Here is a 21,070-nt window from a genome sequence, read left to right on the forward strand (position 1 = left end):
GCGAAAGCTAATAACGGTTCCTACTTTAACCATTCAGTGGTTCTCAATCATCGCTTCCACCGGCTTTGAATTTTTCAAAATATCATTTAAAGTAGCATAGCTTTATGTCTGCAATTTTCTCTCTGTTCAAGAGTGGCAGCACGGCGCCGCATTCAGGACAGGGACAGAAGGGAAGTTTCCACACTGTTTAACAGAATTGGCAATCAACTCTTCAGTTTAAGCATCACCTACCTGATTGAATTGTTTGCTGCATCTGGGTCCCTTGCTGTCACCTCCCCGACAAAGCCACCAGCTTCTCTGTTTTCTTGGATCTTGAAAATATATTCAGGAGAGACAAAGGCTGGTGGCTCATCAACATCGAGCACATTGATTTTGACATTTGTGGCATCTTTAAATGGTCCGAGGTTGAGGAGTCTGGGATCAATGTGTTTATTGAGCGCTACCACTCTGATGCTAAATCTCCCCTTGCTCTCGTAGTCCAAAGGCTGTTGCAAAGCACAGACACAGTTTCTGCTCTCCATTTTTCATCACTGCCTCCAAAAGCATTAGTTTATTGATCAGTCATGCATTCCAAGACAAATCACTTGCCACTAGCCTGATTAATCAGTCGCCTTATATTTAGACTTTTAACAAGCTTTGTCCTTTAATTTTAATTAGTTCTTGGAATGCAGGCTTCACCAGTAAGCGAAGCATCTATTAATTATTGCAAGGTACCTGTGGTGTGATACAAATGAGGAGGCTTGCGAGGCAGCTTTGGAAAGCAGTTGCGGGTGAACTCATTAATGCATACAGAACTCTTACATGGTTTGTCAAGTTCAGTGCGGAAAGGTTGATTTTCCCTTCCCGTGAAGAGGATCGAGAACCATGGGACACTGTCTCAGCAAATAAAAGAAATCCAATTATGAGGTGAAGAGAAATTTCTTCACTCAGAGGGTGGTAAACCTTTGGCATTTTCTGCCCCAGAGCCATATTAACTGAGGCTGCCGCAGAGGTTGTTGGATTTTTAGATGTTGAGAGATACCAAAGGACAGGGAGATAGTGTGGGAGAATGGGGCTGAGGTGGATGGTTCAGTATATGGTGAAGGCTCAAGGGCCGAATGGTCTAGTCCTGCTCGAACTATCCTTGTTCCTCCTAGTGTGGGCCTTAAGTCTTGGCAAAGCTTATACCTGCTGAAGTTGAGAACTGTAGAAGACATCTTGATTGAGGTGTGCATGATGCTGCTGGGGTCGTGGCAGTGTAGATGTGGGGAGGATATCTCCTCTTGTGGCAGGATCTGGAACTAGGGGGAACAGTTTAAAAATCAAGAGTTGTTCATTTAAACACAGATGAGGGTAAGTCTATTCTCACTGAAGTTACCGAGCTGTTGGAACTCTTCCTCACAAGAAGGTGGTGAAGCAGAACCTTTGATTACCTTGAAGGCAGAGCTGGATAGGTTCTTAAGTGAGGGGTTTGATGGGATATTTGGGGGTTGATGCGTTATTGGGAGTGGATTGTAATGCAGGTTTCTGATTACATTCAGGTCAGCCATTATATTAATTGATTTAATTAAATCTAATTAAATTGCCAAATCCTACTGGATGCTGTTATGGTCAGTTACATATCAGCCCCAATAAATAAGAATGAATATTTTGCTTGTCTGATGGGCATCACTAAACATTAATTCAGCAGCTTGATGGTCCCACTTTCTGATACTGACTTTATATTATTACACTCTGAATTCAGATTACTGCATTATTCCACTTCACTGTACAGTTAACCATGGATAAGATCACATTGACAGTGCTTGGCATATTTAAGTGACAAATGGCTCAAACGAGGACATCAGGCATGTAACTTCTGGACTGTCAAATTGAATAGAACTGTCTCTTTCCTTTTCACACCTTTTGGTTGCATTCACACCAACAGTTCGGAATGCCCATAATTAACATTCATTTTCCCATTGAATACCGATTAGAGCATGTGCCATAGGGAAGGGGATGTCCCTGAAATCAGCGCCTGGCTGTTCCTGTGCGTAATGCACATGCAAATACGTAATAAATGATTACCATTGTACACACACTCAATTTAATTATTCTAGTCAAAAATACACAACCCACTGAGTCACACCAATTCAAGCTTTGTGTCATGATGACTATGTTTTTTACAAGAGCCAGTTAAACATATAATCAAGGACTGATTGAGATTTTAAAGGTAAAATTGATATCGATTTGATAGTCCACAGAACTGAAGACCTAATAGGGTTTGCAGTGAGAAACTGTTTCCAGAAGTAGGGCAGGGCAGAGGACACAGATGAAAGGTCATTGGCAAAAGAAACAGAGGTTGAGATAACTTTTTTATCAATAATCTGTGGGGAAAAATAGTCATGTGGAAAACACTGCCTGCAGGAATAGCAGGAGCAGGTTTAAAAGGGAATGGGTACAGTACTTGGGAAGGAGAGGCTCCGGGGAAAGAGCAGTGAGGTGTGACAGATTGAATACACCTTTCCAATATACAGTAGAGGAACAATGGGTTGAATGGTCATATGCTGTGCTATCCCATTTTATGGTTTTCATCATAGAATCCTGACAGTGTGGAAACAGTTCCTCCAGCCCAACAAGTCCACATTGACCGTCACAGCATCCCACCCAGACCCATCCCCCATGACCCACCTAATCTACACATCACTGAACACTACGGGCAATTTAGCCTGGCCAACCCAGCTAGCCCGCACATCTTTGTGACTGTGGGAGGAAACTGGAGCACCCAGAGGAAACCCGCACAGATATGGGGAGAATGTGTAAACTCCATACAGGCAGTCATCCCAGGGTGGAATCAAACCCAGGCGCCTCGCACTGTAACACTGCACAGCTAACCACTGAGCCACCATGACTCCCTTACTTCTGTAATTAAAAAAATATATAAACATGAGAAATAAGAGCTGGCAAAGACCATTCAACCTTTCAGCTCTGCCGTGAATATGAAAGGTTTAGAGGGGTATGAGTCAAATGGAGACAAATGGAACTATTCCAGTTGAGGAAACCTCATTGGCAAGTAGAGGTTAGACCAAAGGGCCTGTTTCTGTGCTGTATGGCTCTATGATGCTACTCCAGGTGTGGTCTCACCAAGGCACTATACAGCTGCAACAAGACACCTTGAGCATGTTGATAATCATAGAGTAGGCAATGGCCTGGTGGTATTATTGCAAGACTATTCATCCAGAAACCCAGCTAATGCTCGAGGGGCCTGAGTTCAAATCCCGCTAAGGCAGATGATGGAATCTGAATTCAATGAAAAATGTCTGGAATTAAGAATCTACTGACCACCATGAAATTGTTGCCGATTGTCAGGAGCAACCTTCCCTAAAGGGTTGTACCAATCACTATGGATGGGCAAAAAATGCTGGCCGGCCAGTGATGCCTACATCCCGCAAATGAATTTAAAAAACTAGAATCTTAGAATTTTATAGCACAGGATTAGGCCATTCAGCCCACAGTCCATGCTGGTCATCAAGCACCCTCCAGTTCTATTTTCGAGCCCTTGCCTTGTAGCCTTGAGCTCGATAGCATTTCAAATGTTCATTTCAATATTTCTTCAATATGTTAACAGCTCCTACCTCCACCCATCTTTCAGGCAGTGTGTTCCAAACTGCCACAGCATTCTGGGTGAAAAAAAATTCTTCCTTAAATTCCATCTCAACCTCCTTCTCCTTTCCTTAACTTATGTCCCTGGTTAGTCATCTCTCCATGAAGGGGAAAAAATTCTTTGTATCTACCCTAAAATTTGTCCCTCAAACGCTTATACACCTCAATCAGATCGCCCACCCCACCTCCCCACTTCCTTCTCTGCTGTAGTCTATCTATTGCATTTCTGAAGAAGGGTCTCGACCTGAAACATCAGCCTTCCTGCTCCTCTAATGCTGCTTGGCCCGCTGTGTTCATCCAGCTTGACACCTTGTTACCTCAGATTCTCCAGCATCTGCAGTTCCTACTCTCCCAAATCTATCTAGTCTCTGAGTGAATTGCTCCAGCCCAGGCAACATCCTATTGATTTCCCTCTGCACTCCTTCCAGTGCAACCACATTTTCCTGTAATGCGGTGACCAGAGATGCACACAGCACACCAATGTGGCCTAACCACTGTCTTCTGCAGCTCAGTCTCAATCTCTTTGCTCTTATACTCAATGCCTCAACTGATAAAGGCAAGTATGCAATATGCTTTCTTAACCAACTTACGTGTTGATCCTGATGCCTTCAACGATTAATGCACCTGGTCAGCAAGATCCCCCTGTTCCTCGATATCAGTCCTCCCATTCATCATGCCTTTTTAGTCCTTTGCCTTGTCAGTCCTCCCTAAATGTACCACCTCACATTTTTCCAGATTAAATTCCATTTGCTCCTATTCTGTCCATCTCATCAACCTCTCTATCATGTCATCCAAGGCTTTCCTCCTCTCTCTTTACCAAACCGGCAATTTTTGTGTCATCTGAAAACTTAGTGATCAAACTCCCTACATTCCCATCTAAATTGTTAAAGTTCACCATAAAGAACAAAGGACCCAGCACCAAACCTTGTGGTATGCTACTGGACACAGGCATTCAGTCAGAAAAGCATCTTTAAGCATCACCTTCGCCTTCTGCTACTAAAATCAATTTTGGATCCAAATTTGCCAAATCGCCAGGATCCCATGGGCTCTCAATAAGTGTCCAATTTGAGACATTGTCACAGACCTGACTGAAATCCATGTGGACTGCATTTACTGCATTACCCTCATGTGTACTGATTCATAAAGGTATAAAGGCAAAGAAACAGACTCTTTGGTCCAACGCATCCATACCAATCAGATATCCTAAATTAATCCAGTTCCATCTGCCAGCATTTGGCCCATATCCCTCCAAACCCTTCATATTCAAATACCCATCCAGACGACTTTTAAATGCTTTAATTGTACCAGCCTCCACACACTTCCTCCGGCAGCTCACTCCAAATATGCAACACTCTTAGCGTGAAAAAGTTGCTCCTTAGGTCCCTTTTAGAGCGTTCCCCTCTCACCTTACACTTAGGTTTTGGACTCCCCTACTCTGGGGAAAAGACCTTGGCTATTCGTCCTATCCATGCCTCTCATGATTTTATAAACCTCCACAAAATCATCCCTCCATGGAAAATAGCCACAGTCTATTCAACCTCTCCCTGTAGCTCAAAGCCACCAACCCTGGCAACATCCTTTTCAATCATTTATGAACCTTTTCAAGTTTCACAACATCATTCCTGTAGCTGGTCATCTCCTTAAGCAAAACTCAACCAAACTTGTAAAATATGATTTCCCCTTTACTGTGTTGACAATCCTTGATTAATTGTTGCCTGTCTATGTGGAGGTTCATTCTGTCCCTCAGAATTATTTTTCAAAAGATTCCCCAGCACTGATGTTAGACTCACTGCCTATAGTTTTCTGGCTTATCCCTACCACCCTCCTTCAATAATTGGACCATATTAGTTAACTCTTGGTCCTCCTTGAGCTTTCTGTGGCCAGAGAGGATTTGTAAATTAACGTCATGTAATGTCACCCCTTGCCTGCCACAGCATCCTTGAATACATGTTATCTGCACCTGGGGACTGAACCATTTTGAACCTTGCCATAACTGTTAATACTTCCCTATCATTTTGCAAACAAATTCTAACATCCCGCCTTCCAATCCACAAATATCAAACCCAGCTTTGCAACAAGTGGCTAGTCCTGATAAGCACAGCAGATTTTCTTCCCTAGTGGACATTAATGAACTAAATGGGTTTTTGGGGCAATCAGTGGTGGTTTCATGCTCACTATTTCTAACACTAGTGTTTACTCTTTATTTAATTATTATCGATAAATCAAACAAATTTGAATTGCTCCAGTCTTAGGGCAGGATTTGAACTCATGACCTCGGCAAACTAGTCTGTTAGTGTAGCGATATTACCAAATGCCCCCCTCTATGAAGCAAGGTGCATTTATTATTTTTAGCTGAAAAGAGAAGCTGAACTATCAGCGGCAAAAGAGAGAATAGAATCAAGGAAAATCTCAAGATGTTCCTGTTAAATCTGACCTTCTTTAACTTGATGACACCTTCCTGGGTCTTATCATCTGTAAATACAGCAAATGAATCTGAGCCATCGCCAGCTTCAACCATGTAGTCCATTTCTGCATTTTGTCCAATATCGACATCAGTTGCCATTACCCTCCCAATAGTCGATCCAATGCTGCCTGATTCCAGAACAGAAAAGTGATACAGTTCTGAAACAAGAGGTAAATGAGAAAGGAGTTATTTGACCAGTTTTGGAGATTAATACCCAGCAGAGCACCCTATTCAGAAAGTATTACATAGCAGGTCAATACACCGTATTATCGACTCGACCAGCCCCCTCAAAATATTAAGAAGATAGCTAGGCTCTAACTTTTACTTATTTCAAAGGTAAATGCAAGGTGCTGTGTTCCAGATGCAATTTTCTTGGTCAAAATACTAGATGTTAAGCAAAACACAATTTATTCAAACTCTATAGTTGAAATACAACAAAAGAAATTGGAACCTGAAATAATTTAATTTCACTGGAAAACGTAATAGAATAATACATGCAGTATGTATCAACTTTTCCAATATATTATCATCCCATAAACACATCCATGACAAAATGCAAATTCAAAACACAGTGTGTCTCATGTGCAGTTCTGTAATCCATGAGGAAAGATCAAGACAATTCTGAGACAGACAGTATAGTAGCTGGGAGAGATTCACTGCCTTGCAACCAGGCTGAAGGTTGGAACTAAAAAACTTGGTTCTCTGGGTGTGAGCTTGACCACACTCATTCAGGTTATTTCTATTTTTCCAACATTTAAAAAACCCAATGCTTCACAAATTGTTTATCTTCTCAAGGATCACTCTTCATCTGTCCGCTAATCTCTCTCTAAAAGAAGCCAGGACAAAATAAACTCTTAAAGCCGCTGCATCAACGACATGGCCAACCTACATTTATTTGGCTTCTTAACATGCAATATTGATACAATAAGGAGCTACTAATTCCAAGACAGACACAGACCCAGAGTCTGGCAATAACAGTGGGAAGTTTTCTGCTGCTGTTATGATCAGAAAACTGCACCTAGAATCTATCAGGAATACTGCCAGTTAGATTACTTCACCAAAACATATCCATGTCACAGTGACGACAAAATATTCCATGAACCAGTGAAACTTCCATTTTTTCCTTTTTGCATCAGAGAGTTGAAAAAGATATATTTTTGTTAAGGGTGGTCAGTCCTTTTGTGATTACTGTATTGCCTTTTAATTCAAGAGTTGAATATCACTGTCTATGTCTATATTCATGACTGAACCCTCACAGCCCGAGAGGAGGCGGGGATGAGCTTTCTTCTTGAACCCCTTTAGTTCAGAGGGTGCAGGGTGCTGCCCAGGAGAGGGTTCCAAGATTTTGATGCAGCGGTAGTAAAGGAAACTCAGGTATAGTTCTGAGTCAGGGTGGTATGTGGCTTGGTGGAATTTGCACATTGTGCCGTTTCACATGCAGCCCTTGTCCTTCTGGATAAAAATCACAAAAATTATTTTGATTAACATTATTTTTCTGAAAAAGGATCCTGTCCCAAAATGTCAACTTTCCTGCTCCTCCTTTGCTGCCTGGTCTGCTGTGTTCCTCCAGCTCCCCACTGTGTAATCGCTTATTTTGAATAACAAGACTGAACCACTTTGTTACTGCTGCTGAGTTAGTCAGTTCTCTCATAAGTAAAACAATCTTTGATACAAGAATCCTTTGAATGTGTGCCTACTAATGCCTGTGTATCTCTGAAATGTGATTTATTATTGTCACATGTACCTCGGTACAGCGAAAAGTTTTGTTTTATATGCAGTACAGGCAGATCATACCATACAAACAACAGACCAAAGTGAGGAATAAAATATTACAGCTACAGAGATGGTGCACAAAGAGCGAGACCAACGTTAAATTTTAAATTTGAGAGGCCCATTCAGAAATCTAATAACAGTGAGGAAGAAGCTGTTCTTGAATCTGTTTGTAGGTGTGTTTGAGCTTTTGTCTCTTGTGCCTGATGGAAGAGGTTATAACTGGGGTGAAATTGAACACAGCTTGAAGTGCTACTATTAGCCAATGCTTGCTGGTGGATCTGTTATCCTGGGCGTTGTTGTTAGCAATGTGTGAATGATTTTCTTTGTTGCATATGAATATGACTGGCTAAGCCAGCAATTTTCAGCTCAAGTCCATAGCCTAGAGGAGAGTCAAGTTTCAAGCACATTACAGTGGGCCTGAACTCATAGCCACAGCAGTCAAAAAAAGCAGATTTCCTTCCCTCAAATCCATCAGTGAATCAGATGGGTACCTGTAACAATTGTCACATGGTCACCATTAGGCTAGCTTTGAATTCCACATATAGAACATAGAACATTACAGCATAGTACAGGCCCTTCGGCCCTCAATGTTGTGCCGACCTGTCATACCGATCTCAAGCCCATCTAACCTACACTATTCCATGTACATCCATATGCTTGTCCAATGATGACTTAAATGCACCTAAAGTTGGCGAATCTACAACCGTTGCAGGCAAAGCATTCCATTCCCTTACTACTCTCTGAGTAAAGAAATTACCTCTGACATCCGTCCTATATCTTTCACCCCTCCATTTAAAGCTATGCCCCCTCGTGCTCGCCGTCACCATCCCAGGAAAAAGGCTCTCCCTATCCACTCTATCTAACCCTCTGATTATTTTATATGTTTCAATTAAGTCACCTCTCAACCTTCTGCTCTCTAATGAAAACAGCCTCAAGTCCCTCAGCCTTTCCTCATAAGACCTTCCCTCCATGCCAGGCAACATCTTAGTAAATCTCCTCTGCACCCTTTCCAAAGCTTCCACATCCTTCTTATAATGCGGTGACCAGAACTGTACACAATACTCCAAGTGCGGCTGCACCAGAGTTTTGTACAGCTTCGCCATAACCTCTTGGTTCCGGAACTCGATCCCTCTATTAATAAAAGCTAAAACAGTGTATGCCTTCTTAACAGCCCTGTCAACCTGGGTGGCAACTTTCAAGGATCTGTGTACATGGACACCGAGATCTCTCTGCTTATCTACACTACTAAGAATCTTACCATTAGCCCAGTACTTTGCCTTCCAGTTACTCCTACCAAAGTGCATCACCTCACACTTGTCTGCATTAAACTCCATTTCCACCTCTCAGCCCAGCTCTGCAGCATACCTATGTCTCTCTGCAACCTACAGCATCCTTCGTCACTGTCCACAACTCCACTGACCTTAGTGTTGTCTGCAAATTTACTGACCCATTCTTCTACGCCCTCATCCAGGTCATTTATAAAAATGACAAACAGCAGTGGACCCAACACTGACCCTTGCAGTACATGACTAACAACTGGTCTCCAGGATGAACATTTCCCATCAATTACCACCCTCAGTCTTCTTTCAGCAAGCCAATTTCCGATCCAAACTGCTATATCTCCCACAATTCCATTCCTCCGCATTTTGTACAATAGCCTACTGTGGGGAACCTTATCGAACGCCTTGCTGAAATCCATATGCACCACGTCTACCAGTTTACTCTCATCTCATTTGGTCACCTTCTCAAAGAACTCAATAAGGTTTGTGAGGCATAACCTTCCCTTCACAAAACTGTGCTGACTATCCCTAAGCAATTTATTCTTTTCCAAATGATTATCAATCCTATCCCTTATAACCTTTTCCAACACTTTACCAACAACAGAGGTAAGGCTCACTGGTCTATAATTACCAGGGTTGTCTCTACTCCCCTTCTTGAACAGGGGAACCACATTTGCTATCCTCCAGTCATCTGGCACTATTCCTGTAGACAATGACGAGTTAAAGATCAATGCCAAAGGCTCGGCATTCTCCTCCCTGGCTTCCCAGAGGATCCTAGGATAAATCCCATCCCACCCAGGGGACTTATCTATCTTCACCCTCTGTAGGATTTCTAATACCTCTTCCTTGTGAACCTCAATCCCACCTAGTCTAGTAGCCTGTATCTCAGTGTTCTCCTCAACAACATTGTTGTTTTCTAGAGTGAATACTGTTGAAAAATATTCATTTAGCGCTTCCCCTATCTCATCTGACTCCACACACAACTTACCACTACTATCCTTGATTGGGCCTAATCTTACTTTCGTCATTCTTTTATTCCTTAAATACCTATAGAAAGCCTTAGGGTTTACCCTGATCCTATCCGCCAACAACTTCTCATGTCTCCTCCTGGCACTTCTGAGCTCTCTCTTTAGTTCTCAATAGAATTCACATTTCATCATCTATCAAGATGAGATTCTCACCATGTCTTTCGAATTTTTATGGTGGAATTGCCCATTAGAAGATGATGGTATGCCGCATTGTATAGTGACTCAGCTCAGATTGTGTCAATGTAAATAACAATAACGAGCAGATGTCCTGCCCACAGAAAAATGGAAAACTGGAGTAGGAGTAGGCCATCCTACTCTTTGAGCCTGCTTCAGTGCTCAATATGACCGTGGCTGATCATCCAACCCAGGTCTCTTCCCATACCCTTCGATCGTTGTAGCCCTAAGAACTCTCTCTAACACTTTCTTGAAAACATTCAATGTTTTGGCCTCAACCGCATTTTGTGGTAAAGGATTCCAAAGGGTCCCCACTCACTGAGCGAAGACATTTTTCCTTATCTCATTCCTAAATAGGCTAACACTCTTATCCTTATAGTGTGACAGTGGTTCTGGAATTCCTGGTCATCAGAACATCCATCCTATATCTACCCTGTCTAGTCCTGTTAGAATTTTATAGCTTCTTGTGAGATTGGCTCTCATTCTTCTAAACTCCTCTGAATATACTCCTAAAACCCATCCAATCTCAGTTCATGCTTCAGACCTGTGACCCCATGTTCTCATGTTTAATTTTTGAATGACTCATAGAATCCCTACACTGTGGAAGCAGGCCATTCAGCCCATTAAGTCCACACCGACCCCACCCCCTTGAAGAACACCCCACCCAGACCCACCCCCTTACCCTATTCCCATAACCCTGCATTTTACATGGCTAATCCACCTAACCTGCAAACCTTTGGACTGTGGGAGGAAACCAGAGCACCCAGAGCGAACCCATGCACACACTAGGAGAATTGCAAACTCCACACAGACCATCGCCCGCTGCTGGAATCAAACACAGTTCCCTGGTACCGTGAGGTAGCAGTGCTAACCACTGAGCCACCGTGCTGCCCGAAATGGATTAGAACAACTATCGCCATGAAGTTCCCAGAATTCTCTGAGCTCTGGATACCCAAACTGTGAGGCCAAGAGAGAAAAGAACAGCTTTTTCCATTCTGCCCGTCAATCTTGGGAGGGGAGCTGGAAATTGAAATACTTCAGGGTTGTCCGCACCACTTTCAGGCTCTCAGGAAAATGGCAATTCTTCACATGAGAAGGGAGCACTGACAGCACGTTTGCTCACTGATGCCAATTACAAATGAGCCAAAACCTCAGCCCATCTCAAACTTAAACTTTTTCCTGACAACATTGAGTGGAATCACAGGCATTTACTTTCTCTCTTTCTATTCCTTACTTCAGCCAACTGTATGGCAGCCATTACTTTTAGACCGTGTCTATCAATTGGCTACCCTATCAAGGCATTAGTCAATTTATTTATATGATTAGTTCCAGCGAGATGGAGATATAATTCTTCAATATGCAGTGAGCCAAGTTTCATGCTCAAAACTCATTTCAATTGCTCAGAAATCCAGTGAATCTGACCAGTTTTTGGCTGAGCTGTTTAGAGGAGGTAATAAATTGTAGCATGAAGCATCATCAGAAATGACTGTTTTAAGTTCTGCAGCGGGGTGTTCCAACAGATAGATACACAATTATACCTGGGGTTCACATTAAAATAACAGCCTGCAACTGAAATTCTACATTCAGCAGATAACATTGAAAGCAAAACTGGTTTGTGTATTTCTGATAAGAAATAATTGTCATTGCATCAAAAATATCAGTGTGTACACTTTCTCTACACTGTGAGCTTAATCATTCTGTAGGTACATGGATCTCGATTAACCTGTTGATTTCAGCCACTTTCAATTTCTCCAGCTGCCACTGCGCTTAGACCTTGGACATCCACTCAGCGCATGTAGAAATTAGAGGGAGAGTAGTTCAGAATTATAACTTCCGAAAATCCTATATAAGCTAATTCTGTGCGGGATCTTATGCAGCGAGAGGTATGGATAAGGTTGGAATGATCCGAAGGTGGGGTCCACCATTCTGCAGGAGTCGCTTTGGGAGATACACCAGTGACACATCCTTTATCCAAGATTTTGGAATAGGAATGCTGCAGTCAAACAGACAGGGGCATAAACTGACCATACCCTGTATAATATGGTTTGAATTTGCAGCATGCAGCTGATCACAGCCTCCAGTCTAAAAACGTCACTCCACCACCACCCTCTGTCTTCTGTATTCAAGTCAATTTTGTACCCAAATGACTCATTCTCTCAGGATTCCGTGTGATCTAATCTTGCGAACAAGTTTACCATGTGGAACCTTTTCGAACGCCTTACTGAAGTCCATCTCAACAAAGTACGTGACACTGCATTCATTAATGTTCTTTGTAACTTCTTCAAAAACATACAAGCAATGCCTGTGTCTCCGAATCACTTCAAATTCCAATAACTTACCCACCACTTACATCAGGCTCACCAGTCGAGTGATCCTTGGCTTTTGCTTACCACCTTTCTTAAATAATGGCACCACATTAGCCACCCTTCAGTTTTCTGGCATTCTGGCGTCTCACCTGTGACTATCGATGATACAGTTATATTAGCAAGGGGCCCAGCAATCACTTCACTGGCTTCCCACAGAGTACCTGATCATATCCTGGGGATTTATCTATCCTAGATAACAAGGTGTAGAGCTGGATGAACACAGCAGGCCAAGCAGCATCATAGGAGCAGGAAAGCTGACGTTTCGGGCTTAGACCCTTCTTAAGAAATTTCTGAAGAAGGGCCTGAAACGTCAGCTTTCCTCCTCCTTTGATGCTGCTTGGCCTGCTGCGTTCATCCAGCTCTACACCTTGTTATCTCAGATTCTCCAGCATCGCTGTGCTACCCTACCTACCCTCGTGCTTTTTAAGACCTCCAGCGCCTCCTCTTTTGTAATATGGACATTTTTCAAAATATTGTTGTTTATTTCTCCAAGTTCTCTCGCTTCCACATCCTTCTCCACAATGAATACGGAAATGAAATAGTTGTTAGTATGTCACCCAGCTCCTGTGGTTCCATATATAGACAGCCTTGTTTATCTTTAAGGACCCCAATTCTTTCCTCATTAAACTACCACCTTTTGGAATAGCAATGCTTGTTTTCTAGGAAAATAACCCAGTAGATCATGACATAGTTAAGAGTCAACCACATTCCTTTGGGTCTAGAGTCAACCATAGCCCCTACCAGATAGATGATAGATTTCCTGCCTTCAAAGACACCAGTGATCCAGATGGATCTCTATGAGAATGATGAATGCTAACCTTCTCATTTTCACCATTTTATTGAACTGAATTTCAACACATTTCCCCAGAAAGTTAACCCAGCAACATCAGCACCAGCTCCCCATCATGTTAGCAAAAGGAACTTCTTGGCCCTTAAATGTCATATTTTAATATATCTATATAACTGCCCCCTCTAATAATGATTACCCAATGCTTTTTATTTAACGATTAACCAGAGTGCACTCATCAAATGGGGCTTGAAGCGGCTACAGTCTGTGCCAATGTTATCTCAGTTCAGCCACCTTTCTGAACAAGTTACAAATTCATGTTTAATGCTACACAAACACTAAACAAAACCTTTCAAAACAAGACTGCAATTGGGTAGCTGTTTCATGGACTGAGCAGTTAACAGGTATACAAGTGTTTATATTCCCAATACCTTCTGAGTTTCCTGTCTTAACTGTTGCTCTTTGTACTTAACACACATTTCAAAGCACTGTCCACTTTACTTGCTGCTCATGGTCATCCCACTTGCTGTAGAGTGCCACCTGCTGCAAGTTCAAGGGAGAAGAGGGACTTAAGTATAATTTAGAAGTAAGTTTAAGATGCTGTGCAATCTGTCCTCCACTGTTTTTCAATTGAACAGTGAGTACCGATATATTGCTGAGTGTGGACCAAGCCTCGAGGGAGATATTTTGAGACTGTAACAATGAGCACACAGCCTGCGGATGGAAGCAGATTGGCCCTTACTAGTGGCTTGGGGAGACATGGCATTGAAGGAAGTCAGTGAACCCAAATAAAAGTTAATCCATCCCATTGGAAGGAAGGGTGAACCCAACAATTTGAGATTCGACACTTTAACACAGGAGAATGAATGATCTCTGGTGAGTGACTCACAGAACCAATTCATTGAAAGTCTATGACACAGAAAGAGGCCACTTGGCTCAGAGTATCTTGCAGTTGAGTGATGGGCCACCTAGCCAAATCCACTTGCCAGCATAGCACTGTATGAGACAGCACTTGACCTGCATATCTAATCTGTTTTTCTAGAAAATCTTTTTCTTCTGCTACCCATCCACGCAATGAGTTGCAGGCCTCTACAAATCCATTTCTACTCCCCAAAGCCTAGTCAGAAATGACTAGACTTCTCCCCACTCACCTGGATGGTTGAAGCTCCAACAACACTCAAATAGCTCAATGCCACCTGGGACAAAGAAGCCCACTTGTTTGGCACCTCATCCACAAACATCCACTCCCTCCACTGTTGACTCACAATGACTCTATGGCACTTCTCAAGGCACCAACTGCACATCGTCCTGATTTGGAAACATTCCGCTGTTCCTTCACTATCACAGGGTCAAAATCCTGAAACTCCCTTCCCAATAGCACTGTGCATGTTCCAATATGGCAAGGAATTCCACTGTGCAAGTAGATAGTTCACTACCAGCAATTCCAGGGCATTTAGAACAGGCAACAAATGCTGGTCTCACACAGACACTCACATTCCACAATAAAATTAAAACCAGTATAGAATGGGTGGTCAGAACCAGGAGTCTGTGACTCAGTTCTAGAATGACGATGACCCGAATCTCAGTACATCATTGAAAAATAAAACAAAAACCATTAATTGTTGTGTTCAAAATATGATGGGATCAGAACGTAGTAGTTAGGACTGAGAGGACTCTGGGATGGACTCCAAGTCCCTGAATTATTTATTTTTTCTGTAAAGCTGACAGATTGCCACTCCAGGTGGCCCCTAAGAACAAGTTGCACTGTGTGTTCGAAAAAGCAGTTAAGTCTACAAGTCTATGCTAATAGCTCCTGGAAGCTATCAAGCTTTGTCCTCAATATTTACAACTTCTATGATAATGAGAATTCCCGAGGTGAAAGTTACTTACTGTGCTGGAATTTCGGTCTGTTGTCATTAACATCAGACAGGGTAATGGTCACAGTGGTTGTCACAGAGAGACCTCCCTTTAACCCGGCCATATCTTTAGCCTCAATGATAACCACGTGCTGTTCTTCAGCCTCTCTGTCTGTATTAGGCGAAGCAACTCGGATAACTCCTGCAGAATACATTCCCAATTAGTTGAATAAAAACATACCCTTGTATCGGAAACCTGTTACGAGCTCACTGGACGGCAAACAAGAAAAGAATTTCCAATTGGTTCTATTATTTCAGATAATGTAAAAAGTCACAAATCAGAAACAATTTCCCACTGGATTAATGTCTGGGCATCACCAAAAGGCAATTTCTGCTGGAGTTAGAAATTTAAGGTTCATTATTTTTCCAAGGAGTGACATTTCAGCTAAGTAAATCATTTATTTATTGAAATGTTCTATCTAGGGCACATAAACATGACAAAATGTATTCCAGTTGTAGCTGATATGTGAGCATCTTGCTACTAAATAGTTCCCTTGCCACTCAAGTAATTGGTCCATTGGAACATCGAATATAGAGCTGTACAGCACAGGAAAAGGCCCTTTGGACCACCTTGTCTGTACTGAGCATGATGCCATTTGAATCAATCCTATCTTCCTGTACATACTCAACATCTCTTTCTTCCCTGTCTGCTTCAGATGTCTGTCTATAGGTGTGAGGCTGGAAAAGCGCAGCTGGTCAGACAGCATCCAAGGAGCAGGTAAGTCAATGCTTCAGGCTGAAACCTTTTTTTCAAGGCAGGTTTTGGCCTGAAGCATTGACTTACCTGCTCATAGTGCTTTTCCAGCCTCACACCCACAGATTCTAGCTTCAGGTGTCTGCAGTCATTATCTCCAGATGCCTTGTCTAAATTTTTTAAATGTTGCTCTCAAAACTGTTTCTATTGCCTCCTCTAGCTATGTGTTCCATTCATCTACCACCATTTGTGTAAAAGAGCATGCCTCACACATTCTTACCTTAAACCTCTGTCCCCTAATGTCAACCCTGGGAAAAAAGATTCTGACTATCCACGCCTCTCATAATTGTATATACTTCTATCAGATCTCCCCTAAGACTCCAACACTTGAGTGAAAACAGTCCCAGTTTATCCAACATCTTCTGAAACAGGCCTGTTTCATAAAAAAGCAAAGTCAAGTTGTCATGGTCTTACCAGACCATAGGGCTGCTCTCTCATTAGATAGAGATGACTGGTGGTGGTTTAACCTGAGGGGCACCGTGCCTCAGACGAAGGGAGAGGTTGAGAAGGAGAGTCCTTCATGGTAACCTCAGCTGGTGATGGAAAATGAAGCAACGCTGTTGGCATCGCAGTATTTCTCAAACCGGCCTATTTCTCAAACCGGCCAACCTGCCAACCAAACTAAACTGACCTCCAAAAAGCCAAGTTAGGACATCACTGACTTCCTCTTGTGGTCGACCTCGTGAATAGCTGTGAAAACAAAGCAATAAATAATCCAGGCCTGGAGGTTTTTGTCCAAGGCCAAACCAAACATTATCTCAAAATTATTGCTACTCCCATAACCTTTCTCCGAAGATAGAAGTATTCTCAAATTTGTCCCAAATCATACACAACACTGTAAATAAAATGGGCATAAATTTACACATTTTTTCCACTGAGTTTAAAAAATGTAGGTATGACAAAAGAGTTAAGTTCTCCAGGGGATTCTAAAATATATGGGAATGAAAGACTGTTTCCTTTTGTGGGAGGTGGAAGGGTGCAAACTAAGCGGAACTCAGTTCATTGGCAGCATTCTCCAATCATCTACTCCTGCCAGATGACCTTTTCTAGACGCTGCTAGAAAAAGCATTTTCAGCTCTGAGGGTGGTGATTTATAGGTCATCCTGGTCAAAATAAGGAAAAAAGTTCACTTTCTTTACAGAGACTCCCAGAGTTTCAGGTCATCTCAAAGCCATGGTATCACTTTTGAAGTGTGTGTACCCAGCAAGCTCCCACAAACAACAGCACAATCGTGGTCAGTTTTAGTGTTGCTGATTGGACTGGATAAAAATGAGGACCTGGATGGTGCCCGCTTCTTTTCTTTGAACAGCACCCACACATGTAGCTGAAAAGGCAGACAGAGCCTAAATTTCACCCCTTACCTGAAAGCAAAGCTTCCTGAAATAAATGCACAGAGGTTGGTATCCTCTCACTGAGTCACTCTTTACTTACATGGGCACACATGGGCTCTGACCAGCCAGCTGACCAGCTGAACTCTGACCAGCTCACACCGATCACTAGTTTGAGGAGACCTTCTGAATTTCCTACTTATATCTGTCAGTCAGGGCTCCCTGACTGACCCAGGTTAACAATCTCAATCAAGTGTCTCACAGTCAATGAGATTTAACCAGCCCTGGTTCTAATCGTGTCCGATGTTTGTGCACTGCACTGGGGGTCAGTCTGAACCAGTCAGGCTTTGGTGAAAGAGTGGGGTGAGTTAAATGGCTGTTCCAAAGATAAGCCCAATTATGGGCCCAATGTGATGTTAACAGACATTAATCCCTCTACATTAAAGGCGCACAAGAATGCAGAACCTTTTAGCTTGCACTCTTCAGCACTAGGTCTCAAGAACTGATTTGGAAAAGAAGCATTAACTTATGCTTTGCTCAAGTCTGGTTCGCACATCTTCAGTCTGAAGAGTAGAAGACTTGAACTTCTTGTCTCCCTTTAGCAATGTTTAAGTTCTAGCCCACCAAGAAATTTTCGGTGCTTGTTTTTACAAGAATGAGTCACAAACATCATTAGCTAGGCCAGCATTTATTACCCAAAGGTCAGTTATGAGTCATTGCTGTGGGTCTGGATTTACATAAAGGTCAGACCAGGTGAGGATGGCAGATTTCCTTCCCTGAAGGGCATTCGCAGTCCAGATGGATTGCAATTCCAGATCTTGACTGAGCTCAAATTTTGCTATCTGTTCATAGTGGGATTTGAATTCATAGCCCCGGGCATTAAAAAAGTAAAACTCGAAGCTGTAAACTTTTACAGTGAGCACATTCTGTAAAATGAAAACCTGTCGAGTATTAAAGTGGCATTCTTAGATTATTGTTTGAGTAACTTTACTGCTGCACCACAATCTTCCCATTTGAAAGTAGCAAGATACAAAAATTAGTAGAGACCAGAAATAACTTGAAGGCTGATTGGTAGTCCTGTGTTTCTGAACATATATTGCTGTCAGAGAGAACTGTGCCAGTGTCCATTGATCCCCGTCAGTGGGCAACAGCCCAGCAGCTGCCTGAAGCTCTTCTGATGTCCAATCCACCTGCTTGTCAAACTGAAACTTCACAGCTCAAAGATCAGAGAATCTCTGCAGTGTGGAAACAGGCCATTCCGCCCAACAAGCCCACATTGAACCTGAGAGCATCCCACCCAGATCCATTCTCCTATAACCCACCTCATCTACATATCCCTGAACACTATAGGCAATTTATTTTGGCCAATCCACCTATCCTGCACATCTTTGGATTGTGAGAGGAAACTGGAGCACCTGGAGGAACTCACGCAGACACGGGGAGAATATGCAAATTCCACACAGACAGTGGCCCGAGGGTGGAATCGAACCCAGGTCCCTGGCACTGTGAGGCAGCTGTGCAAACCACTGAAATCATCGCATCTTGTATTTTAGGTTCCCAATACCTCACAAATGAGAGATTTCTGCCTCCTCTTCGTAGATTTCCCTGGCAAGTACCATGGATTATATCACTTATTGGCAGCACTATCTTTACTATCCTGTGTCAGGATTCAGCAGTGAGGCAAGTAAAGTGTTTCACTCTTCCACGAAATGCTATGATCGTGGCCAACCCTTACAGTGTGGATCATACTGCACATCAAGTTGGGTTGGAAGGAGATTCAAGAGGAGCTTGCAATCGGGAAGTGAAGATCTGAAATAAAACAGTGTCTTAGCATTGTTACAGAGACAGTAGGAACTGCCAATGCTGGAGAGTCGGAGATAACAAGGTGTAGAGCTGGATGAACACAGCAGGCCAAGCAGCATCAGGGGAGCAGGAAGGCTGACGTTTCGGGTCTGGACACTTCTTCAGAAAATGACTTCGGGTTGTGTGGAAGAGGGAAGAGAACATAGGACTGGCTGTTTCAAAGTGCTAAAACATGAATGATTGGCTGAATGGCCTTTCGCTGTGCTGCATTATTCCACAATTTGATGATCGCACAAGGATTGAAAGCAGTAAGTGGTTGTAATGATGTTCTGTCAAGGCACAGCTTGCAAACTTTCCAGACTGTTCTTTCCACAGATTTAAAGTGATATGCAAACAAAGCAAGGGGGAAGCTCCACACTTTGTTATCTGGGATTCTCCAGCATCTGCAGTTCCCATTATCACTGCTCCTGAGATGCTGCTGGGCCTGCTGTGTTCATTCAGCTCCACACTTTGTTATCGGGGAATATAAGAATTTTCTTTTTCACACAGTGAACAGTTAGGGTATGGGATTCATTGCCTAGTAATCAACACTGGATCAATTGAAACATTCAAGAGGGCAGAAATATTGGGAGGGGGGCTGGACACTGGCACTAATAACAGAACCAGAGTAGGCATGATGGGTCGAATGGCCTCCTTCTGCACTGTGCAATTCCATGATTCCTCAACAATAAGCAATATCATACTGCACGCCCTTCCCTAACTAACTCACTGACCTCCTGGGGAGCAGTTATTCTGAGGAGGTACCCTCTTCACCTCTGCAGGTTTTGGCAAACAGCAATGTGCTAGCTCTTTCTCCCTCCCCCCTCACGGCCCTCGCTGTCTCACAGTGTTTCCCAGGCAACCAAAGTCTTGAACTTAAATTTCTTCTCTTTGTTTGCAACTCTTCCCCATGGCCTTGCTCCCCAGCCCCCATCTCCATACCTCCAAATTACCAATCTTCAAGATACCTGCACTCCTTTAATTCTAGTCTCTTGCCCATTCCCAACTACAATTACAGGTGAGATAACAAGGTGTGGAGCTGGATGAACACAGCAGGCCAGGCAGAATCATAGGAGCAGGAAAGCTGACATTTTGGGCCTCGACCCTTCTTCAGAAATGGGGGAGGGGGAGAGGGTTCTAAAATAAATAGAAAGAGAGGGGGAGCTTTGTCTTGCTTTGCCTCAGTCTCAAGTCCCTTTCTTCACACTGCCTCCCTACCTCACACCACTAATTTAAAACACTCCTTGAAAACCACCCCTTTACTAAACCTTTGGTGGCCATTAATTGTCTGAGTGCAGACAATTCAAAAACAGAAGTTGCTGGAAAAGCTCAGCATGTTTCGCAGCATCTGCAAAGAAAAATGAGCGTTAACTTTTCGGGTTCGGTAACTCTTCTTCAGAGCAGATGAAGCGTCACCAGTCCCTGAAACATTGACTCTGATTTTTTCTTCACAGATGCTGCCAGACCTGCTGAGCTTTTCCAGCAACTTCTGTTTGCGTTCCTGATTTACAGCATCCGCAGTTCTTTCGATTTTTAAGTAAGAGAATATCTGTGATACCGGGTGTGAGATAAGAGAGGTAAGACTCAGCAAGTCAATAAATTCCCTCCTCCAAAGGAAAAGGCGTACCTTGGTTTCACTCTCATCGACTGGCTTGGAATCTATTAACATGTCACTGGCGATAACTGCTACTTTGAAGAAGACAACAGTCAAAACATTTTACTTCATGCTATAACATT

The 21,070-nt window shown here is 42.9% G+C and overlaps 1 protein-coding gene across 1 annotated transcript in view; it reads right to left on the bottom strand.

The window, feature by feature from the left end:
• The window catches only part of LOC125452063 (cadherin-7-like), a 139,251-nt gene that overhangs the window by 48,694 nt on the left and 69,487 nt on the right, over nt 1-21,070 (bottom strand). The window contains exons 5-7 of the mRNA XM_048529996.2: nt 15,384-15,551; nt 6,056-6,243; nt 232-485 (exon numbers count right to left, since the gene is read on the bottom strand). Of these exons, the coding sequence (XP_048385953.1) occupies nt 232-485; nt 6,056-6,243; nt 15,384-15,551 (610 nt within the window). The remainder of the gene's footprint in view (nt 1-231; nt 486-6,055; nt 6,244-15,383; nt 15,552-21,070) is intronic.

This window comes from Stegostoma tigrinum, chromosome 5 (genome assembly GCF_030684315.1).
Source record: "Stegostoma tigrinum isolate sSteTig4 chromosome 5, sSteTig4.hap1, whole genome shotgun sequence".
Taxonomy (NCBI): Eukaryota; Metazoa; Chordata; class Chondrichthyes; order Orectolobiformes; family Stegostomatidae; genus Stegostoma; species Stegostoma tigrinum.